Source organism: Bactrocera tryoni, chromosome 3 (genome assembly GCF_016617805.1).
Source record: "Bactrocera tryoni isolate S06 chromosome 3, CSIRO_BtryS06_freeze2, whole genome shotgun sequence".
Lineage (NCBI taxonomy): Eukaryota > Metazoa > Arthropoda > Insecta > Diptera > Tephritidae > Bactrocera > Bactrocera tryoni.
The window spans coordinates 30,174,465-30,199,896 of NC_052501.1; the positions used below are offsets into that span (position 1 = coordinate 30,174,465).

General features: G+C 36.5%; 3 protein-coding genes across 4 annotated transcripts in view; 2 read left to right on the forward strand and 1 right to left on the reverse strand.

The window, feature by feature from the left end:
- The window catches only part of LOC120772289 (putative fatty acyl-CoA reductase CG5065), a 28,760-nt gene extending 16,260 nt beyond the window's left edge, over window positions 1-12,500 (forward strand). Inside the window, exons 2-7 of the mRNA XM_040100799.1 lie at window positions 8,833-9,008; window positions 9,155-9,248; window positions 9,392-9,555; window positions 11,041-11,829; window positions 11,916-12,173; window positions 12,248-12,500. Coding sequence (XP_039956733.1) covers window positions 8,842-9,008; window positions 9,155-9,248; window positions 9,392-9,555; window positions 11,041-11,829; window positions 11,916-12,173; window positions 12,248-12,377 — 1,602 coding nt within the window. The 5' untranslated portion in view covers window positions 8,833-8,841 and the 3' untranslated portion in view covers window positions 12,378-12,500. The remainder of the gene's footprint in view (window positions 1-8,832; window positions 9,009-9,154; window positions 9,249-9,391; window positions 9,556-11,040; window positions 11,830-11,915; window positions 12,174-12,247) is intronic.
- A 497-nt stretch (window positions 12,501-12,997) lies between these two features.
- Window positions 12,998-25,432, forward strand: part of LOC120770279 (oxysterol-binding protein-related protein 9) — a 36,654-nt gene continuing 24,219 nt past the window's right edge. The window contains exons 1-5 of one of the 2 annotated variants that reach the window (XM_040097592.1): window positions 12,998-13,400; window positions 13,474-13,716; window positions 19,122-19,250; window positions 21,279-21,500; window positions 21,603-21,680. In XM_040097592.1, the coding sequence (XP_039953526.1) occupies window positions 13,606-13,716; window positions 19,122-19,250; window positions 21,279-21,500; window positions 21,603-21,680 (540 nt within the window). In that variant the 5' untranslated portion in view covers window positions 12,998-13,400; window positions 13,474-13,605. Of the gene's footprint in view, window positions 13,717-19,121; window positions 19,251-21,278; window positions 21,501-21,602; window positions 21,681-25,432 lie in introns of both variants that reach the window. The other variant, XM_040097593.1, reaches the window with a different exon arrangement.
- On the reverse strand, window positions 14,845-17,759 carry LOC120770280 (elongation of very long chain fatty acids protein AAEL008004). Its single transcript, XM_040097599.1, has 5 exons — window positions 17,525-17,759; window positions 16,764-16,860; window positions 15,689-15,782; window positions 15,375-15,618; window positions 14,845-15,322 (listed from the first exon to the last, which is right to left on the reverse strand). Exons 1-5 carry the CDS (start codon window positions 17,568-17,570, stop codon window positions 15,000-15,002), a joined length of 804 nt encoding a protein of 267 aa, XP_039953533.1. The 5' UTR covers window positions 17,571-17,759; the 3' UTR covers window positions 14,845-14,999.

Here is a 25,432-nt window from a genome sequence, read left to right on the forward strand (position 1 = left end):
AATAAGAAAGCGCCTGGATGTTTCCATCTCACTTTAATCCATACAACTTTGACAATTTCTGTCGAAATGCATTTTTAGCCTTACAGCATGAATGGCTGATGAGTAAGAACTCCTTTGAACGTCCTCGCGTTAGCACAGAAGCTAGTCGTCAACCAACACCTGCCAAGCGCACGCGAAGTCCATAGATCCAGTGCTAGAGTGCAAAATGGCAACGCAGATCCGACTCGTTTCCAGTCCGTTATAAATGGGGTACGGGTGTCCCGTCTTGCTAGCTAACCAGCTTTGCAGTTTCCAGCGATGACTCTATGACCATTGCGTCGAGTACTCGCAGAGCTGGAATGTTTTCATCCATGCGGACGACAGTTTCCCCATGTCGAGTGACATGTCGATCACCAGAAGTCAAATACCTAAGCATACATAAGTCTGCTGAGAGACGATATTTATTCAACTGAAATATTTTAAGACAATTTCCTAAAATTCCGGAATTTCTAAATAGTAAAACAAAAATATTTTTATAAACTTTTCGAAATCTATGAATTGTTTTGGAATACTGTGCGTCCAATATAAAATTCCATACATAGCTCTTTGAAGGATTTCTGTATAATTTTCCTCGTGATTTGATAACTCTGCAGACACATACCGAATATTTGTATGTGTACATAGTATATGGCTTTTTGTACAATCGGTGGATAATTGCTTTTACGACTGTTTTGTTTGCGCTTTTCAAGTGTGTTTTACGCTATATCCGAGTAAACATGACCAGTTTGACGGCTAAAGATCAATTACAATTCAGCAACGGACAAATACTCCAACATACGTAAAAGTGTGTATAAAGGGTGTTTTTAGCGGTGTTGACTTTTTTATTAATAAAAAAAGAAAACTATATGAAGCGTTCAATAGTTCAGAGATCTTATGTCCACATCAACTGTTCTACGTAGACACCTGTCGATCAAACTTTGCACAAGTCTCTCCCTACATCATTGGCTACCATTTCTCATTGATATTTAGCTGGGCAGAAGTAACTTTATGATCAGCATAACCACGGACTTAAAGGTTATCCACAAAAAGTAATCTAACGACGTCAGATTCTTTATGATATAAGTAGGTCACCAAAACAGAAACCGATGGATATAACGACCAGATCAATATCAAGACTTATTCGGAATGATTTCGACATGAAAGCCTTCCGTTGGTCAAACAGTCATCTTCTGACAACGCGCTTAAAGTAAATTAGGCTCAACAAATATAAGCAGCTTCTTCAATGAAACGCGGTAAACTGAAATGAAAGAATCTTTTTTACCGAAGAAAAATTTTTCACTGTTGAAATTTTTAATAAGAGAATCCACAAATTCTGCGCAAAAACTGCCGAAGACCCAAAACATGTTTTTTCATGGATGTAAATTGATCAACATCAAACAGCTATCAATGTTGAGGAGTATTCTGTAAAGGCGTTACACCTCTTCGTTTCTGAGAAAAAGTGGTTAAAACTGGAGCAAAAGTGTATCAGCAGTTTGTTTTAGAGGGCGCGCTAAAGCTATGTAGATGTAGAGCTTTGAATCTTCCAACAAGATTCTGCTCCAGCAGACAACGCGGTAACCACCAGCAGTGGTTCAAAAGCAATATTTCAGGTGTTATAGCTACGGATTATTGGACATTAGAAGTCCCATTTTGATTCCATTGGACTACAGAGTTGGGGAACATGACCGGTCGAATAACCACAGAAGTTTGGACAGTCCAAAAAAACTGTTCGTTCGGACAACAGAAGTGCCGATTTAATTCCATTGAATCGCAGAGTTGGGGTACATGACCTGTCAAATAACCAACAAAATTTTGAAAAGTCTCAAAAAATCTTTGGTTCAAGAAGCGTCGTGAATCCATTGTACTAAACTTTGTAGTCTGAGTTCGAAAATATGATTGCACAGAAATTTAGACAGTCTTAAACAACTGTTCATCCGTCTGTATATACACGACTTAGTCGCTCAGTTTTTGAGATATTGGTCTGATATTTTGCACATGTCTTTTTCTCAGCAAGAAGCTGCTCATTTTCAAACCACTTCAGGTCATAGAAACTGCCCGATCGAACACAAAGACTTGTATGGAAAACATTTTCATATGAGAATATATTTTCACAAAATTTAGCACGAATTATTGTTTATGGGAAAATTGTTCAGGACGGATCATTTTACCATATAGCTGCCATATTTAGTATTATATCAGTCTGAGAACTCTAAACAGGTTGCAGACAATGCGACTCCCTTTCGTGCGACTTCTTCAATCTACTCTTGGAGAAAATAATACGAGCTGCAGAACTAAATATAGAAGGAATCATTTTCTATAGAGTATAGCTGGGATGATATTGATCTCATGGACTTCAACAAAAGCGCCGTTAGTTCTCCTTTCTCCAAAATCGATAAGGAAACGTAGAAAATGGGTCTGGTAGTGAACGAGGGCGAAATATTTGCTGTCATCAAACAAACAATCGTCTCATTCGCGACTCCCACAGTCATAACTTCGAAGACGTAGATAATTTCGTCTATCTTGGAACCAGCGTGAACACAAAAACAACGAATGCCTTGAAATCCAACGCAGAATAACTCTTGCCAACAGCTGCTACTTCGGACTGAGTAGGCAATTGAGGTGTAAAGTCTTCTCTCTACGAACAACAATCAAACTCTATAAGTTACTCATTATTCCAATCCTGTTATATGGTCCAAAGGCATGGACGATGACAACCTCTGATGAGTCGACGTTACGAGTATTCGAAAGAAAGGTTCTGCGAAAGATGTATGGTCCTTTGCGCATTGGCCACGGCGAATATCGCATTCGATGGAACGATGAGCTGTATGAGATATACGACGATATGGACATACATAGTTCGGCGAATTAAAAGACAGCGGCTACGCTAGACTAGATCATGTAGTCCGAATGGACGAAAACACTCCAGCTCTGAGAGTATTCGACGCAGTACCCGCCATTTCGAGGGAAATCTCCACTCATTTTTTCCACATGTTTTTTCTTGTTTTTAATTCATTTTCAGAAGTTTTCTATAAGATTGCCACGCAGAACAAGTCTTGGAACTTGTTTTTTTTTACTAAAATGTAATGAACATAAATGTCAAATCATGTGTTTAGTTCAACAATTGGTTTGATAGCTAGCAGTCTCAGAACTCTAAACTCCTAGAAAACACATTCTTCATGGAAACCACATCAGATAGAATTTTTCTGGAAGAAAGAGAGTGCACGTTAGGAAGTTTTCTATAAGTTGAGCATGCAAACGGAGAGACTTGGAAATCCTTTCTCAGTTGTTTATAGGGCAAATACCAGGTATAACGAGTGAAAGTACCATATTTCTAGGACTCAATTTGTAATTCTTTATTGGATAATTCACCAAAGCACCAGATTTGACTGCTATCAGTCTGAGAACTCTAAACTGCCAGAAGAAACACCCTATATATCCAGTAAACCCGACACACACATACACCTAACTAAAATCTGGTGATCCACGGTGTCTAGGCCATCAGGCTAACCAAGCATGGGGCTGATAAACGAACAAACCAGCTAGCCAGCCGACCAGCCAACCGGCCAAGCACGACCGCCGCAGTCGGGAGCGTGCGGCATAGACAAAGTGAGACGCAAGCACTTGAAAATAAAAGTAATTGCGCCAACAACACTTCAGCTGTTAAGTGTGTACTTTAGCCAAGCTACCGAAAGCCTTCATATACATATGTACATACTTGTATATAATATGTATGTATCTACGTATTTTTACATGTATTATTTGTAAGTGTGTTTGTGATTTATAAACACATCAATGTTTTTATTAAAAGTGCAATTGTTGCTAGCGTCATTGCCGGTGTTGCAATCGGTGAGATGACAAGAAGCCCGATTAAACGGCCATGCGAGTAGTCTTAGCGCCGACGCACACATGCATACGTACACATATGTATGTATGTTGGCTGTCGAGTTGCAACACGTGTGCTTTGGCTGTGTTCGGCATTGAGCGCGAAGCTGTTGATAATTTGGGGCCAAAGCGGCTTTGCTACTGTCTGTCTGTCTGTGATTGGAAGCGCTCAAAAATCAAAAAACAAGTGACAGTCACTTTGTGAAGTTTATTGCGTTTGTTATTGTTGTTTTTTATTTTTTATTTTTTATTGTTTATCTTGTCTGATTGCGCGCCTTTTTCATGCACTCATATTTTTACAATATTCATCATGACATTAACGGCTTGCACTTTTGACGGCTAACTGTTGCATAACGGTTTATTGCATGTTTTAATTTTTTTCTTTCGCTTTTTATAGTTTTCAATTATGTTTTTTGTTTTGTTTGCTGTTGTTGGTATTATTAAATAGTAACCCAGTTCCATGATAGTGAGCTTGTAAGTGCAGTCAAGTGGAATTACCGTTATGTGCTATTAATCAGTTCACCATATTGCAATGTTAAATATTCATAACCGAACTTGTTATTTACAAGTTGTGCACAATTTTGCGTTTTTCCTTTTGCTTAGCGCATATTTTCGTGCGATTTCGCCGTACATTTTTACCGTTATATTCACACGTATATTATCTTTTGGCGGATTATGGTGATTTATGGTGGCTTTGAATTTCGATTGAGACTTGTTTTATTTTTTATTTTTTTTTGACACCGAGAGCAGGAAAAATTTGCAAATAAATAATAGAGCAACAAGGCAATTAAAAGTGCATAAAAATTTCGAATAGTATCATAATTCAAAAACTGCATGCAATTTTATTTTGTAATGTGCTAACTCAAGCTGCTATAAACATACATACATACATTGGTATGTACTTATATAAATACACATTCGATAGATTGCAGACAGCTTAGTTATTCAATTAATGGAAATGACTTTTTGGAACCCTTATCTAGTGAGATCAAGATCTTCTACATAACAGGTCAATTGAAAAGTCCTCTGCCTACCATAGCAAAACACATATTTTTAATACAAAATTTTTTTTTATTCAACATATGTAGTTGCCTTCAAGGATGATAGACTGAATATAGCGACCCTCCAACTTTTCGATACCATTTTTGTGGTATGATTTGTTCTTTGCTTCAAAATACGCCTCAGTTACAGCGATCACCGCTTCATACGACGAAAATTTCTTGCCAGCGAGCATTCCTCAGATCAAAGAAAAAGTAATAGATGCTAGAGGCCAGATCTAGAGAATATGATGGATGCGGAAGCAATTTGAGAGCCAATTCATGAATTTTTTCCATCGTTTTCACTGATTTGTGAAACGGTGTATTGTCTTGGTGGAATAGCACTTTCTTTTTCTTCAAATGCGATCGTTACTCGACGATTTCGTTCCTAAAACGGTCCAATAACGCTATGTAATTGTCGCTGTTCTTCCTTTTTCAAGGTATTCAATCCCAAAATTCAAACGCCATAACCTTGCCAGGCGACTGTTGCATTTTTCCACGCTTTGGAGTGGATTCATAGTCTGCAGTCTACTCAGATGACTGTCTTTTGGACTTCATCCATTGTCACATATCGACGCAAGAACTCGAGTTTATTACGCTTGAACATCTCCAAACACTGCTCCGAATCATCAAGTCGTAGTTGTTTTTGGTTAAAAGTGAGCTCACGTGACACCCACTTTGCACAGAGCTTTCTCATACCCAAATATTCGGGAATGATATAATGTACATGTTTAGTTGATATCTTTACAGCCCCTGCTATCTCGAACAACTTCACTTTACATTCATCCAAAACTATTTTGTGGACTCTTTTGATGTTTTTGTCAGTAACAACCTCTTTTGGGCGTCCACTGCGTTCGCCGTTTTCGGTGCTCATTTTACTGGTCTTTCCAACGGAGTGGAGGTCTTCCTCTGCGTCCCCTGGCGGGTACCGCGTCGAAAACTTTCTCTCGAAAACTAGTAATGTCGAATCATCAGATGTTGTTAACGTACATGCCTCTGCACCATAAAGCAGGACGAGAATACAGAGTGACTTAAAGAGTTTTGTTTTTATTCGTCGAGAGACGAATTTACTTCTTAATTGCCTCCTCAGTCCTTTAATAGCACCTGTTGGCAAGAGTTATTCTGCGTTGGATTTCGAGGTTGACATTGTAGTTGCTGTTAATATTGATAGATAGACAAGATAGACAAAATTTTCTACGACTTCGAAGTTATGACTGTTAACAGTGACGTGGAAGCCTAGTTGCGAATGCGACAACTATTTGTTTGAAGAGAGGAGATATTTCGTCTTGCCCTCGAAAAAAAAAATTGCTTCACTCAAAATGACATAATTCACAAACTAATGATCCGACGGCTAACAAATTTATATACACGCCTTTTGAAGGTTAGGGCTCACTGAAATCATATAGATTTAATTATAGTAGTGCCATTTATGTGTCGCTCTGGGGACTTTTCAATTGATCTACTATCACTTCTAGGCTACTCCAAAGATCGATCCAAAACGCTAACAATTCAATTTATGATCACAAAAACTTTACCACCGTTTTGCAACCATAATTAATGATCAAATAGTAACTTCACACTAATAAAATCGAGTGTAATGAAAACCTGTAATTCTGCTAATCTCAAAACTATTAATTTTTGAATTGTATTGAACGGTACCGTAGCTTCTGTGGTTGTATTTGATGTAGAGAATATCCTTTGGAACAAATCGAAGTATTCATGTCACGCAAATCTTTAGACAATGGAGTGTATATCAAATAAGTGCAGAAGAACTTTTTAATAACTCTAGAATAATATATGTAAAGTGAATATCATGGGTAGAAATTGGGATGTGCACTATGACCATTGAGCTCTCTTCTCTACCCTTAAAGACTCATTTAACCATAACACTGCAACAAATTTCTGCTTTGTATCGGGTCGTTCACTAAGTAATGTCGCTTGAAGCGACAGCTGGTCTTATTGAATTTTTCACAACCAACTTAACCGCTTTACCGTTATATATTAAAAAAGCTGATCTTAAAAAATTTTCTTAAACTTTTGGAATATTTTGGTTTGGTTCCCCAACGATGATGAAAAATCGAAAACAGCATTGTCAGCATATTTATTACGTAAAAGGGATGATGTGATGTATATATGATAGATATATGGATCGCCATTATCGAAATTGGTTTGTAAAATTTCGTTCCGGCAATTTCGATCTTGAAGGTACACCACGTCCTGGAAGGTCTCTTGAAGTCAATGTGGATAAAATAAAGTCGCAGGTCAATGGTCGAGTAACAACGCGAGAGATTGCTGAAAGTTTAAATTTGTCTAACGCGACCCTTGATAAGCCCATGAAACCTCTAGGAATTATTTCGTTTGACATATGGGTTCCTCATGTTCTTACAGAACAATATTTTCTTAGACGCATTAATGGCTGTGATTTGCTTATCAAACGTCAAAGATGTGATCCATTTTTGAAGCGCATTGTTACTGGTGACGAAAAGTGCGTTGTTTACAAGAATGTATAGCTTAAGAGATCATAGTCTTAAAAGTAAAAACTAGCTTAAGCTACTTCCAAGACCGTTAGTCACCAAAAAACCAAAGGTTATGTTTTCTGTTTGCTGGAATTTTAAAGGGATCGTTTGTTATGAGCTTTTGCCCGACAATATCACGTTTGATTTTAAAGTGTATAGTGACTGGCTGGACAATTTGCATGATGCACTCAAACAAAGAAATCGGGGTTGATCAATGAAAAAGGTGTAGTGTTCCACCAAGATATTGCGAGACCTCATACAAGTTTGATTTCTTGCCAAAAGCTTTTAGAGTTTGATTGGGATATCGCTCCAAACCCACCTTATTTTCTAGACTTGACACCCTCGGACTATTAATTGTTCCGATCTCTGCAAAAATATTTGTATGAGAGAACCATCACTTCAAATCTCGACATCAAAAACCACTTGGATCAGTGCTTTTGCCTGCAACGATCAACAATTTTATGAACGTGAAATCCATCTTTTATCCGAAAAATGGCAAAAGTTATTGGATCAAAATGGAGAACACATAGGAGTTTTCATATGCTCCTATTTGAGTTTGTATGTACCCAACGTTTTTGAGCTTTCGTATGAACTCGCTTGGTCTAATGATCCTGAGTTCAAAGACCATTCCCGAGATCAGTAACATTTTGCAAGCTTGTCGATAACCTTAAGTCAATAACATTTAACGAGGTCAATAACTAATAATTACCAGGCAATAGGTAATCTCGGAAAATTTACCTTGCAAAAGATCATTGACCTCGTTTAAATTCAGTATAAATACATTTTTTATGAACCCCGAAACATAATCGGTATGCTAGGACCGACTAGCAGTGTGGCACGGAGGCCCGGAGAGAGTTCGGATGTGGTCTTGATCCATGAATTTGTTGATATTATATACACTATAAATTGTTGCAGAGCACCTAGCTCTCTTGCGAATTCGGGACCCGGGAGAAATTTTCCTTGATCTTCCCCTCTCTTTTAGACTGAAAGAACTTTTTATTTTGTTTGCAGTTATTGTGGAAACCTGCCAGATTGTTTGGGGTGTTGTTTGTCGTAATACTTTCCTTATTGTGCTTAAACTTATCTTTTCTCTCGACTAAAAACTCCTCAACAATTTACTGGTTCCTAAGTTGTAAGCTAGCTCTTTGGTAAAAGATCTCAGATAAATGAAAATTGTCGTCCAATTATGGTAGGTGTCTTAAAGTTAACCCAAAAAGAAAGACTGTTATACTTCAGCCAAGGACCAAAACATGCTGTAAAACATTATTAGGAAACACTTGTCGCGTAATCTCCATAAATTTATATACTTCATAATCTTTAAGTCCTAATCTCACTTTTTAGAAAATTTAATTTTTCTTTTTTTTTTTTATTTTTTGTAGCAGAACAAAATGGCCAGCAAACCGAAATTCAGCTTTGAAAGTGAGCCACACGTAACCATCGACGATGTGGACGACAATGACGAGGACCGGATTGCTGCAAGCTTCGCCGGACGAACACTATTCATAACAGGCGGCACCGGCTTCCTTGGAAAAGTGCTGGTGGAAAAATTACTCAGGTAACTAACACCAAAAACAAACGTGTCCAAGACCACGAAATGTACGTGTCGCTGCGGCTTGCCACGTGATGGCGATTAATTTGCAGCTAAATGACACGAGTGCATTTATCACTCGATTTACTTACACATCTATTTACGTTTTGCAGGTCCTGCGGTCATTTGAAGAAGATCTACTTGTTAATTCGACCAAAGAAGGGTAAAAATCCCCAAGAACGCATCAAGGACATTTTCAGTAATGTGGTAAGTGATGAATTCCTCACCTCACCCACACCCCGTCTCCTATGCTTAATACGTGAAAAAATGCTTGCAATTAGTTTGCTTGTTTATAACGGTTTATAACGGTAAATACTTATTTTTGTCTCTCTCTCTCTCTCTCCCGAAAGCTATTCGACATGGTTAAGCAGCAACGCGGCGAGGCACAAATTCTTAGCCTTGTGGAAGCCATAGAAGGTGATGTTCTGCTGCCGGGTTTGGGTATTTCAGAAGAAAATTTACACAAACTCCGTGAGGAAGTGTCCATCGTTTACCATTGCGCGGCGACCATACGGTGAGCTTTGGAAAATTATTTTTTATTAAACATGAAGCTCTTTTTCTAACTAAACAGTCACCAACGTTCTTCCAATACCTTCGGTTATAATGGCTGGCTTAAAGTTCTCAAAAAGCGTTGACGTTTTCTATGTACGAAGACCGGTAACCCCCAGTATGGCGGCTTGATGTCTAATTTTGATACTTTAACTAGTCCGTTGAACTGCAAAGTCCATAGATATCTAAGCATAGGAGGTGTTCTAGTGTCTCTCTCAAGCCTGCTTCCCTGCACTTTATGCGTTTTTCGTCGTTAGTCATGCCCATCCGGCTCGCATGCGATGCCAGTAGGTTGTGACCTGTCATTAGACAAACAACCGTCCTACGGTCCTTTTGGGAACATGCGAGTAAAAAGCATGCGCATTATTAATTGAGTCTCTTGGTTGTCAAGCATGTTATAAGGATCTCGGTCCGTACACACTTACCGATCCAAACGGGGTTAGATCGCCGAAAGAACAGCCCTTGGTCGGATGAAATCCGAGTCAATTCCGGTGCGTAGAACCGGCTGTCGTGGGAATTGGTCGGTCCGTCTGTCAGCCCCTTTGGAAATTTCGTTGTGTATCGTTTTTTAGTGACTCACATTTCCTATAGTAGTTCGGTGGCCAGATGGATAGCACTTTTTACAGACTTATCAGTTATTTGTTTCCGGAAATTCCTTTGTGTTCGAGAACCCAATACATTTGCAGCCGCTTTTCAGCAGCCACTACATCTACTGCCTCCCTAATTTTAAGCGAGCGTTCTGAGCTATCCCAGCCGCTTTCTTAACGAGAAAGTCCTCTGCCGTTTTCCGGAAGTGCAGTATTTTCTTGAAGGGTCGCCTTAGATCCATTTCCGAGCAATAAATTGCTTCGTATTTTCTTGAAGGGTCGCCTTAGATCCATTTCCGAGCAATAAATTGCTTCGCCTACTCCATTAGCCATTTTTGAACAACTGACTCTCATGCGTATGTGCCGCCCTCTTTTAGAGTGACTTAAAACCTTCTCCCCCCTAACAAAGCATAAATGAATAAGGTTTTACTCGTCAACCTACTGTCAATAGGTGGTAGTTTGTGTAACTTTCTAGTTCTGCCGTCATCTATAAAGACGTCAGTTCACGAAGACCAGATTTTTGGGGAATACATGAGAAATTATGGCCGATAGTATCAGAAAGAAATACCTAAGTCTATTTAGGGATAAAAGATAGGGAAATCCATCTAAGTTAACCCTCCAAGTATAATATGTACATCGATTGTTCTATTAGAACTGAAACTCTCTTAATTAGAGACGTAGTAGCTCTTTTAGCAGTGGTTAAGCTTTTGAATGTACATATGTATAACTGTGATCTTCAAATACGTAGAGCTCTCAGGGAAAAATTCTCTTAACGAAACTGGACAAAATCAGTTTAAAACTATCTTTACGCTATCTTTACTCAATAAATATTAATAATTCAACATTTTCTTCTCTTACAACAGTTTCGACGAGCCCTTACGCAAAGCGGTTTTCATGAACACACGCGGTACACACTACATGCTGGAGCTGGCGGCTACAATCAAGCATCTAGACCTAATAGCTTACGTCTCCACTGCTTACTGTCATCTGCACATTAAGACACTCTACGAGAAACCCTACGATCCGCCAGCAAATCCTCACCACGTCATGCAAGCTTGCGAGTGGCTCAGCGATGACGAAGTGTCTACAATCGAGAAGAAAGTCTTAGGTGACATACCCAACACTTACGCCTACACCAAATCTCTGGCTGAAGCGCTGGTCGTGGAGAAGTTCAATGAATTGCCCGCCGTGATACTGCGGCCATCCATTGTCATACCGATCTGGAAGGAACCGCTACCCGGTTGGACAGACAATATAAATGGACCGACCGGCTTGCTAATTGGCGCCGGCAAAGGTGTCATACGTACGATGTACTGTAACTCCTCGGGTTATGGCGACTTTTTACCCGTGGACATTGCTGTTAATGGCATGCTGGTGGCTAGTTGGCGTTTTCTAACGGCCACCGATCACAGCAAAGTTAATCGTGTGGCGCATATGACCAGTTCGAATGATATTAAAGTGTCGTGGAATGAGATTATCGAATGTGGTCGTTGGGTAATTGAGAATAAGATACCGCTGAATGGTGTGGCCTGGTATCCGGGTGGTTCCATGAAGTCCAACTATTATTTGCATGTCGTGTGCATGGTTCTATTCCACTGGATACCGGCGTTGTTTGTGGATGCGCTGTTAATACTGTTGCGGTATCCGCCAGTGTGAGTTTTTTTTTTTTTAATTTATACGATAATAAATTGTTTATGAAAAAAATAATAATTTTTTTTAATATACACCCGCTTTCTAGTCTCTGTCGTGTGCAGAAACGCATCAGTAACGGTTTTCAAGTCTTCGAGTACTATGCGAATAATATTTGGAACTTCGATAACACCGAGGTGGTTAACATACGTACGTTGATGAATAAGAAGGAACGGCTCACCTATGTTATAGAGAAGATCGACGTGAATCTGATTGATTATTTTACGCAGTGTGTACTCTGTGCACGCCGTCTTATACTGAAGGAGAGCGACGACACCATACCTGCTGCTAGAAGGCATATGAAGATGTACGTTATTGAGTTATTGTGTAATAAAAATAACATTTTCATTTGTATATAAAAAAATTATTTTTTTTTTATAGCATGTGGTGCGTGGATAAGCTCGTTAAAGGTCTATGGATCGCACTGTTCGGATATTTGTTATATCGTTACGTGTTTGCCGGTTATTTTAATAACATTGCGACATTAGCTCAACCGCTGGAGACATTTTAGTCTGTTTTTAATAGTAAAAGTAATTTTTTTTTTATTATTGTTTACATTAAGAAAATAATAGCTTAATTTGTATACCAAATAACTATATAATCTGTTGAGTATTTGTATTTGTATAAAAAATAAAAAAACTACAAATGCTTTTTTAATAAATCGAAACATAATGGATTTTATTTGTTTTCAGCATTGCAAACTTACAATCACTACAGTTTAGTAAATAAAATAAACACTCACACGGCCAATTTATCCTAATATTGAAAAAAAAAAATTTCCTCAATTTATTTGAATTTTGCCTACCTAACGGTACAGTACGAATATAAAAATAAACAAATAAAGTAAATTCGATAACTACATGCAGTACTAAAAATTATAATCATTAAAAATATTTCATTTGAATCATCCTGTGTACCTGTTATTTTATTTATTGAGGCCTATTAACTTTTACGGAAAATCGCTACCAATTGGCAATGCAGAGAAAAACTAAAATATACGCTATATGCAACAGTTACAAAAAATCTGTTTTTTACCATATAATTTGGAAGCAAAAAACTATAAGTTATTGTTAATTTTTGTGCTCAGCACTCTTTTTAACATGTTTCGATTTCCAATCGTTTCAGTGTTTTAATTTTTCGCCAAATTAGCAACATTCGTAGCAATCATATGTTTTCCGGGCAGTATTTAATTAAAGTGTATGTGAGATTCTCTTGTTTTCCAATTTAAAATTCTTCTCAACAAAAATTTTGATTTGTTTAAAATATCAGCTCAAACAAGGACACAGAGTGAAATATAAAAAGTGTCGTGAGAAAAGCGCAAATAAATGAAATTTCGTAAATATTACTAAGTCAAGGTCGCGTGCGACAAAAGCTGCACTGAAACGAATCCGTGTATCAAATCGAAAGAAGATATCGTGAATGTGTGTTATTCCCGCAAAGGGCAATGCAGCAAAGACTGGGACAACTTCAATTGCAGGAGAAGCAGATAAATTATACGTCACAATTAGCATTGTTTAACAAAAGTAACTTTATTGTGTGTAACAAAAAATTCACTACTTTGCCTGTCCGTTTTTAGTTAATTATTTATATTAATTTGCATTAAATAGTAAGCAGCAATAGAGTAAAGTTGCGTCACCTGCCGGTATAGGTGCTGATTCAATTTACGGTGCGGCAAATACTTATTTACATATTTTACGCTTTCATTCGGTGCTTGAACAACAAACCCAAAAGTGCAAATCATGTCCACCACGTTGGAGGGAACACTTAGTAAATGGACAAATGTGATGAAAGGTTGGCAATATCGCTTTTTTGTGCTAGACGAGAATGCTGGCCTATTGTCATACTATACGGTGAGTTCTGACCTTGAATGCTAGCCAAAAATTTTCAGCCGCTGGTTATAAATGCGAAACATAAAAAGTGAAAATATAAAATTAAGGGCGCGGCAGCAGTTAATTACGCATCATGATTAATGCAGTCGGTCCAAATATAAATATACATACATATGTAATTGTGTGCATGGCTCAATGTATTTAATAAGCGTTATCAAAGCATACTGCTTTTAAATCCACTGATAACATTAATTACTTAGTTTGTTGATAACTGCTATTATGATGCTCTCAATATGTTTTAGACTAACATAGTAATAGTATTATGATAAAACTAATGCACTGATTCCAACTGACCATTAACAATTCAATATCACACAATTTATTAAATATATATGTACATAACTTTGGCATATAAGAGTACACGTCACAAATAAGTGATGAATTTATCAGAAGGCTTTAGTTTTGTTACTGAACTCTCGAAATTTGTTTCTAGTTTTATCTTATCAGTTGTGTATATTTAAGTATGTGTATTCTGATGGAACTACACGCACTCCTTATATTGACAGGTGCTTGAATTGCGTTCTCAAATATGTCTAATAAAATATTTTTAGACTACTGAATCAAATTTAAAATAAAATTTATAAATAGTATTACAATTTGAGCACGATGGTATATAAAAGAAACTTTATTTATTTTTGTTTACTACGGAATTCTTGAAATTTCCATCTGACACACGCCTCAAAGGTGGAGTAAGCCTGCCTTTAGAGTTTGCAAAAGTTCGAAAATTTCTATTACGTCTTAATTCTTGTTATTTAATTTAAAATATTTTAGCTCATATGTATTAAATTTTGTACCAAGCACATAGTAGATGTTCAGGGTTAGACCTTATATCAAATATTTAGTTCATACCCAGTTAGTGTTTGGCATATTTTCTATCAATTCATGTACAATTTGATTTTAAAAATCATACCACTTCCCCTCCGGTAGCTGCCAAAACATCAACGAAACTGCCGATGTTGGATCACAGTAGCATATAGCAAACTTACAAATTAAACGATCAAAATTAAGTATAATTTAAGTTTATTTGACGAAATAATATCAAGAAATTTAGCATGATCTGTCCAATCAAAATCAAATGCTTTATAATAATTTATTTTCGAAGGGTATTATTACCAAAACTGACTAAAACAAAACTTCTTATATGAGTACGTATTTTTGTCTAAACAATTTTCAAGACCATTTAGTTATAAGCAGCTTACATAAAACTATAAAAATTAAATTTATTATAACAAATACAACTAGCATTAGCTGCTCTTATTACTAATTCTACTATTATTAGCAGCTTTGTAAGCCTTATTATAGAAATCATAAAATCCATAGAATATAACAACTACAACGATAGAATAGTAAGTTGTAACCAACTTGGATATTTCGCAACGAAACATCAAGAATCCCGCTTGGATAAGAATCAGCACAAATTGTATCATTTGAATAGTGGTAATCGATTTCTTGATTGGTGTTAAACGCTTTATAGTTTCCGCATCGCACACAGCTGAGGCCAAGTAGTAGCCATACATAATCACATGCACAGTCGAATTGAGCAAAATCGGATACAAAGGTGAGGTACCTGAGAAAGTAAAGATTGATAACAACGCAATGATTTACAATTGATTACTTACCTCTATAATCCGTACACAGGAGATATATCAATGTAACAGTTGAGCAGTGATGGAATACATGCAGATACGACACCTGATTCTGTTTTTTACGTAATACGAATACAATAGTTTCCGACAGCTCACTAATCTTTAGCCAGAATGTAAAGTATGTGACGCGATTAAACAGATATTCCGAATATGAGTTCGGATCTAATAAAAGGCAATCCCAGAAATGAAAAACGCTTGTTGAGGCTATACGGAAAATCTGTAGCAATATACATATATGTGCAAATTAAATAAAAATATATACATATGTTATGCATGTGTAAATTTACCCCAGTGATTATATAGATACAAGAGAGCATTTGCATTGCATTGTAGACTATAATGTAGGTCTTTAACTGGTACGGCTCACGATTCTCCATATAACTGTAAATAAAAAAGTTTTATATTCAAACATGACAAATACGCGAATTCGTAACACATATTTATTAGAAGTGCACAAGTTCGCGCTTATAATTATATAGCATGAGCTTAAACATTGATCTTCTGTATTGAAATGCTTGCCCTTTGTTAATTGAACTTCAATTTTTTTTGATATTGCGTGTACTTCCTGTGTGTATATGTGCATTTTGTATTTACATACGTATTTGAGTAGCAAACCTTTAATTTAATTTAATTGATTAACGATTTTATTTATTAATTTATTTGTACTCCTGAATGACGCTTTAACCATCGCACCGAGTTCAATAAAGCACGCGAACTAATTAAATTCTTGTAAAATAAGACAATTATGTAATGTGGTTTTGTTTACCGCTTATCATTTGCGGAAATGCAAAGATAAATGGATTCATAATACGTGTGTATGTATGCAGTTTTGCATGTACATATGTATGTGTGCGCCTCATTTGTGTTAAAAGTTTATGGACATTTTTTAAAAATAATCATAAGGTAATTTTTTAAAAAATTTTAGTTCGCAGCACTTGAGATTTCGATATATAAATTGAAATTTTAGGTTAGGTTTTTAAGCGATTTTTCGAATGTTGGTTTAGTGACTAATATGATTTACATATAAACGATTATCACAATATTGTCTAGTTTATCAGTAGTGTTTCGAGAACTAATGAAAATTTCTTTTAGTTATAGTGAAATAAAAAATTATAATTATAAAATTTTGATCATACTTTTTTTTTTAATTTTTTGCCATATGCATGACAATTATTTTGACAGTTAAATAAAAAAATTAGCAAGAATGTACTAAAACATGGCGAAATTTAGCTTATGCTGGAATTATGGATTTATAATATTTTTAAAGTTAAAATTTATATATTTTGTGTTAAATGATTCTTTGAATAACATATTGATATGTATGTATGTATTTATTCATATTATATAATTAAAAAAACTTACTTCGGTAATATTTTATAAATTAACAGCAAATATGCCATCAAAACCGCAAATATGAACATGGGCGTGCCCAACCCAAACCACTCGTCCATCTCGTTTGCTAGCAAATATGAAAAATAAGAATAAAAAATATAAAAAAATAAAAATAAAACAATATAACTTAATATAATTTATACATAAGTATAAATTTCAAAAATAATTTTTTTAAGTACATCTGTCTGTCCGTTTGTATATATGTACGTGAACTCAGTTTTTGTGATATCGATGTGAAATTTTGCATACGTTTTTTTGCACCAAGAAGCTGCTCCTTTGTCGGAACCACCGAGATCAGACTAAACTAAACTACGAACTAAACGATCAAATTTAAGTTCTTATATAGAGAATTTTTTTATTTGACGAAATTTTTTCATGATATTTTGCATGGATTATTATACACAATAACGATATAATATACTTAGAAATTGTTCGGATCGGACCACTATAGCATATAGCTGCTATACACCTGCCCGAATAAAATCAAGATAAAGATCTCTTTATATCCTTTTAGCCTATAAAATATACAACTTTGAAGGGTTTTATAGCTTCAGTGCAGCCCAAGTTAGTGTTTTTTCTAATTTTGTATGAATTTTGACCTTATTATATAAAACTTTTTACACGAAAATATAAACTTTTTCCTAAAATGACAGGAGTCAATAGAAGTCAAGGAAAAATCTGCAATTGTTTATGATAATGTTTTAAATGATTTTTTATTTTAGCATACTAACAGGTGCAGCTGTAATCCACCTCGTTCATATTGGGAAAAATATCCATTTCACACACACACACAAATACTGTTTCGTTCACAAAATTAAATAATAATATATTCCACCACAACGGTTCGCTAGATGAATCCTTTTTTTATTATCCTTTCGACTTTATGTTCTGATATATTTTAACGGTATTGTGTAAGACGCGCTGAAGTCAAGACAAGACGCGCCAAACTGCCTTTACTAAATGGAGAATAAATGCAGTATGGGCGCTTCAAGAACCCAAAGCACCGGTTGGACGGAAAACTAGACTCTTTTTTCGTATATTTAAAAAACGAGTCAATAAAAACTAGCAAAAAAATTAATATATGCATTTAAGAACCAGACGACGGTATACAGTAATATATGTATATGTATGTACATACATATGTACTTATGTACATATACATATACATACATACATATATGTAAATGGTAAATAGTATATATTATATGTGTAAATACACACAAAACGCAATTGTATGCGATATTGAACCTTTAAGCTCGGCTCTTCCAGTGCTACATTTTTAATTAGCGTATTTTGAATTATTTAGATGATTGCATGGAAGAAGCGACAAGTGTGTTGCCGATCGATTTACATTTATTTTAATTTTCTTGAAATAATTTTTTGCTTTTTTTTTGCATTTTAACCTTTTTTTTAATTTAATTTTTTCATTTTAATTTAAATTTTTTAATTAATTAATTTTTTTTTATTTAATTTTTTAATTAATTAATTTTTTTTAATTTTTTATTTTTTTATTTTAATTTTTAATTTATTTATTTTAATTTTAATTTTTTTTTTTATTTTTTATTTTTTTTTTTAATTTTTATTTTATTTTATTTTTTTTTTAATTTTTATTTTACTTTATTTTTTTTTAATTTTTATTTAATTTTATTTTTTTTGTCACACTTCAAAGTTGCATTAAATAGTTGCGTGAACTAATTTAGCATAAAACTCAATTGAATTGAATTAAAGCAGAGACCTATTATTTTATATTACAATACAAATGTTCCTGTAAAGAAATATACGTCCATATGTATGTACATATGTATGTATATACAAGTACTTGATGCCGTATGTTAACCAGTTTGTGTGAACGCCACTTAATTCAGCCATTTGAGCGAGCGTACATCGATTAAATGCATTTTCTTGCATAACTTTATAAGCGTGCATTTGTATGTATGTACATACATACATATATACACATGCACGTGCATCCATATAATTGTTTTTGTTTAGCATACATCTTCTTTGCACGTGCCTTTTGTTAAACGCCATTCATAAGGTTTTCCTTTACCGTTATAAACGTCTTCAATTGGATGCTTGCAGTTCTTCGTAGGGCCACCTTACCCACTCACCGGTGCTCGTTTCGATTACTTTATTGATTTTAAATGCAATCAAACACTTGTTATTCATTAACTCGTTAAGAGATGTGTGCTGCCTTAACAAATCTATATATTTACATACATACATAACTAAACACATATGTACTTATATATGTACTTGCATATACAAACCTTCGTACATTCCTTTATAGCATATTTCTCATATGATTTTCTTTACCGTTATTTGCAGTCGAAGGAGAAAATGATGAAAGGTGTACGTCGCGGCTGCGTGCGCCTCAAAGATGCTGTTATCGGCATAGACGATCAAGAGGACAACACCTTTACAATAACTGTGGATCACAAGACATTTCATTTTCAGGTATGTAAAGTGAGGTTATTTTTGAAATTTGTTTTAATTTTATAATAATTTTTATTAATGAAAATTATTCATATAATAGTTAAAGGAGAAGCGGAGTAGTGTTGTTGTTGTTGTTTTTGTTGTTGTAGCCTCAGAAGCGGAGTAGTCAACGGTTAGCCTTATAACTAAACAGAAAGGTCAACTGAGTGGTTCGAGTCAGGTCCAAATTCCCGTCTGTCAGTTGGCCCTCAAACTGCACAATCTTTAGAGATATTTATTTAGAATTTAATCAACAGTCGAGAAGATAATGAAATCATGACTTTTTATGAAACATTATTCGTTATTCGTTATTGTTGTTGTTGTAGTATTTGTCTTCCGAAAATGGTATTTGTTTCAGAAAATATCTGACTGCTCTTGCCTGAGCGTGTGTGTTTTCGATGGAACGCTGCCATAACACCTCTAATGTTCCCGTTCCCACGACAGTCGGGTCCAAGTAACCGGAACGGATCCGGATTTTTATCCGTCCAAACACTGTTAACTCGGTACTATGCCTCGAAATCTTTTCAGGAATGTTTTCTGCCGCTACAACATCAACAACAACAACAATTGAATGAAAGTTCGATTTACCAAGGCAATTAAGAAGTGTTTCCCAATTAATTTTACTTCGAAAGATTCGCCCACTTTCAAATTCTTCTCAATTTATATGAGAGGTAGATCGTCAGACAGCCACTCTACTTACCTACCCATATGGGACATACATACATACCTATAATAATATTTTTTTCAACATAACCTTACTTATGAGAATCATTTTGTTCAGTAAGAAAAAATCAGAATCTTAGTTCATTAACTGCAAAATCATTTTTTTTTGTAATACACCACCAAAAAATACGAAGTGGTAAATCTGTAATGGATCAGCAAATTCACAAATAAATGTGAAACTTAAGGCTGTTCTCTCAATGGCTTGGTTGGCAGCCATATGTCAAATAACTTCTGGTTAAAAAGAAAGGTTCTTTACAGAAAGAAGTAGTCTTGAACCAGAACCAGAACTTAACTGACATACAGTCAGGACGAACAGTCCTCATACTAAGACTTACCGAACTAAATGGGGTTAAATCTACAGAAATAACAGGGTCAAGGTCAGGTCCGGTAAAGTAGAACCGGCTGTTGTGCTGCACGTTTCTTGGGTCTACTGTTGGATGACGTTGATGTCATCTTACCTAATCCCTACCATCCTAAGGGAATTAGGTACCCGTTACAACAACAACAACAACGGTCAGTCCTCATAGCCGGACATACCAAATAACTGGACAATTTTCATGATCACAAAGCTTTCATTATTATTTTCATACAAAAGCAATTCCCATAACCGGACACGAAAATGTTCCAATGACCGGAGACGGAGACTATTTTGGGAATATTTCGTTCAAATTATCTCTTATAAACGGACAAGATTTCATAAAATTTGTCGAAAAAATTGTGTACAATTTATAGTTCTCGGTTTTTTGAATTCTTAATAATTTTTGATGTTTGAAACAGTGTTTGTTCTTTAAACAATACGTAAAATGATCACAGCAAACAAACTGTCTTGCGCTGGAGCCTACTAGTTCACGGTCACGCAACAGAAACTAATGGGATAACATTCATTTATTTATTCTTAGCTGACATTGGCTCGCATTTATTAGTTCAATAAAAATATATTTCGGCTTCTGACGCTAAGAATACATTTTAAACACTCCTTTTTGCCAGACCCCATACATGGACAGCTCCCTTAGCCGGACAAAAACACTGCGACGGTCCGGTTATAAGGAATTTCACTGTAAATAACTAATAATTAAAAATATGTAAATATACATATATTTATTTGTACATATGTACATTCACTTCCATCCAACTGTCATTTGTTGCTATTCAAATACATTCAACCTTCATACCACAATAACCTTACTCTCTGTTTTATCACTCTCTCTCTCTCCCAAACAAAAACGAAACCAAACAAACCACGCAATCACTCCATCACCCACACTCCCGAATCCGAATCCACCGCAGGCGCAACACAGCGAAGAACGCGAAAAGTGGGTTAGACGACTTGAGGACACCATACGACGGCATGCGAATCGCTCTCGTCTGTGGGACAATCAAAGCACTTTCTACCTTGGCGGCTATCAGAAGGATGTGGTAGGCAACAAACGTGCAAACCACTTGGAATTACTCGGTCGACGTGTGTCGGAAGCGGACGCATACTTGCAGTTGATCATCGAGCAGACGAATGTGAGTGGCGAAAATTTGTGTAAAAAGAAAATGAAATATTGTAAAAAAAAATGCAAATTGATACAATACTAATGTGGGAAATGTATTTCTTTTGCTTTATAGAAAATCAACGCACGCATTGAGAATATAACGGATGCTGAGGAAAAGGCCAAGTGCAAAGCGCTGCAGGATAACGCCAATGTGAGTAACAGCAGCAGGTGTCTGCACTGAATTTTTCGTATGTGTGTATATGAGTTGGCTTTCTACTGCTCACGCCCTGCTTTTTCGTGTCATGTTGTGGCAGATACGCCGTGTTTCCAGCGGTGCTTTTGTCTGCTGCGCTTTTGTGCGCATTTATTTTTTTTTGATTTTGTGTGTTTCTTTGTTTTCTCCAACATTTTTTGTTTTGCTTTTTCTGCTACGCGTAAAATTACATGGGCTTGTCCTTTGCGTGTCTTCTTAATTGTCCTGCAAACAAAAGACAAATGCTGAGACGGTAATTAGTTACGCTGTGGCGCTTTGATGCGTGCAATTTGAATATTGAAAGCAAGTTTTGAGGAAGTGAAAGTATAATAAAATAAATTCAAAGTGCTATATTTAATATGAAGTGCTTAATTAAACGGTACTTTACTACTTAATTAATTTTATAGAACGCTTACTATTTCATTGAAAAATGAAATGAATTGAAAAATCTTTGGTCGAACAGAGTTCGTCTCAAAATGCTTGCCTTCCGTCGGCCTTTTCAGGCAAGGAAACAAAAAAAGTCCGGGGGAGGGGGCAGTGTGAGCCGGGTCGTTATCGTGGGGCAACTTCCAATCGACTGCGATGTCTTGTCGGATCCGATTGACCCTTCGTTTGAGTCTCTTGAGGACTACCACGTAAAACTTGGCGTTGACGGTTTGTCCAGGAGGAACAAATTCATGGTGGACGATCCCTTTCATGTCAAAAAAGACAATAAGCATCGTTTTCACTTTGGATCTGCTACTCCTGGATTCGGCCCTCCAAAAAGGCCTGGTGCCAACGAAAAAACACACCACTTCTTGCTAAAGCAGGATCTCTGTCGCAAATTTACCAAGTTTTACACAGAATTTAATTGGGCACTTCTGCTCTAACGAACGCTGCATTTTCGGCTTGCACCACTCTCAAAAACACATCGCGCGAAAATGTTTGTCCTGACTCTCTAGGTGCTCGGAGACAGCTGGCCAGCCGCTCGTTCGTTAGCTAGGAACGTCCACCGAATCCAGTCGGTGCGCGCACCCTCCGAAGTACAGTCACGGCGGAAAAAAATCAGTCCTATTACTTTCCGAACAAACCCTATAATCCTACCTAACCCTACTGAGCGTACTATTCACAACAACATCACCCGTTTTGAGACCCATCACTCATTATTGGATAATATTCGACCGAATAGACTACGACCAGCACGCAAAGAAGAAAATATAGCAGCCGTGGGTAAGAGTGTACACGATAACCGTGGAGAGTCGATTCGACGCCGTTCGCAGCACCTCGAACTGACGTATGGAACGACTTGGCGCATTTTACGTCGAGATCTTAAATTAAAAGCGTACAAAATACAACTTGCTCAAGAACTGAAGCCGCTCAACCTTCCCAAGGGACATCGCTTCGCTCTATGGGCTCAGCAATGCAAACTATTTCTGGCTCAATGGATAGGTAAACAAGCAAAATTGCCGCATTTGGGGCAAAGAGCAACCTGAAGAGATTCAAGACTTGCCATTTCATCCAGACGGTTCGTGTGGTTTGTGGGCCGGTGGATTCAAAAATGATGCCGATGAGAACCGACTATTTGATGCCTGAAATTGAAGCTCAAAATCTCGGCGACATTTGGTTTCAACAAGACAGCGCCCCTTCCCACACATCGCATCTATCAATGGATTTGGAATGTTCACCAAGATCGTGTGATATCACACCGTTAGTATTTTTCCTGTCCGGACATGTAAAGTCAATCCCGCTTCGATTCAGGCCTTGGAGTTAAACATCACGCGTGCCGAAATGCTTGAACGAGTCATCGAAAATTGGACTCAACGGATGGACCATCTGAGACGTAGGCACAGCCAACATTTGAAAGAGATAATCTTCAAAAAATAAATGCCAAAAAACTTTTGAAATATTTCGGTTCAGAATTCTGAAAACCAACATTTTGAATGCAAATAGTTTCTACAGCAAAGGGTCGCGATTCAAGATATTCTTTTTTACATACTTGAGAAACCTCAAATTTGTTTCTAATATAAGAATTTATCTTCAACAAGATTCCCCAAACTGTTTTTTCTAAACAAAGGAAGATTTTTTAAGGGGCTATACCAGTGTGTGACTTAAAAAAAAAACAAAAAAAAATTATTTGCGTTTTCGATAGCTTATATTTCCATAAATATCCTGTGTGTGGCAGCGTTCTAAAGAGCGACCGCTCGGAGGTGCAAACATATGTAAGTGAAACTTTAAACGCGTTTTTCTCGAAACGAGAAATTGACCGATCGACTTCAAATTCTTCTTCTTCTTAATTGGCGTAGACACCGCTTACGCGATTATAGCCGAGTTAACAACAGCGCGCCAGTCGTTTCTTCTTTTCGCTACGTGGCGCCAATTGGATATTCCAAGCGAAGCCAGGTCCTTCTCCACTTGGTCCTTCCAACGGAGTTGCTTCCCCCGGCGGGTACTGCGTCGAGTACTTTCAGAGCTGGAGTGTTTTCGTCCATCTGGACACCATGACCTAGCCAGCGTAGCCGCTGTCTTTTAATTCGCTGAACTATGTCAATGTCGTCGTATATCTCGTACTGCTCATCGTTCCATCGAATGCGATATTCGCCGTGGCCTATGCGCAAAGGACCATAAATCTTTCGCAGAATTTTTCTCTCGAAAACTCGTAACGTCGACTCATCGGTTGCTGTCATCGCCCAAGCCTCTGCACCATATAGCAGGACGGGAAATATGAGCGACTTATAGAGTTTAGCTTTTGTTTGTCGAGAGAGGACTTTACTTTTCAATTGCCTACTCAGTCCGAAGTAGCACCTGTTGGCAAGAGCAATCCTGCGTTGGATTTCCAGGCTGACATTGTTGGTGGTGTTAATGCTGGCTCCTAAATAGACGAAATTATCTACAGCTTCAAAGTTATGACTGTCAACAGTGACGTGAGAGCCAAGTCGCGAGTGCGACGACTGTTTGTTTGATGACTGGAGATATTTCGTTTTGCCCGTTTTGCCCTCGTTCACTGCCAGACCCATTTTCTGTGCTTCCTTGTCCAGCCTGGAGAAAGCAGAACTAACGGCGCGGGTGTTGAGGCCGATGATATCAATATCAAATACTTCAAATTAAAACTGAGTATTTTTGAATACATTTACTATACAATGACCTACGATCTTTTTGATTGGTTGAAAATTGTCAATTTGGCATTAAAAAAACGAGAATTTTTAGCTAAAAAAACGATTTTTTTTTTTTTTTTCAAAATTACGCCATTTTGTTAATTTTTGATATTTTTCATAGATCGTAGGTCATTGTATAAGAAATATCTTTAAGTTTAATAAGCTTTTTGAATTTTTTTTTGTATCAGATACTCATTCGGCCGGAATTATGCCAGCAGTTGAGGCACTTTTTTTTGGCACCTCCGAAGACAGCCCATAACTCCGTTATTTTTCAAAATTTTTGAAAAAAAAATCTTAAAATATAGCTGAAAATATACTTTATTACATTCAAAGGAGCTCGAAATAATCAATCGCGTACTTTCTCTTAAAAAAAGTGCATGAAAATCGCCTAATTTTTCATGCGTCACACTGGTATAGCCTCTTAACGTCCTAAATGTAAAAAATAGGTCGCAACTTCCTTAAGCTCATTAATAGGTCATGTATAAACATTTGTTTTGGTTGTGTTCTTAGAACAGCAAAAAACCATAAAAATAATAGCTATGTATATAAATAATTTATTAACTTGAACAAAAAAATAAA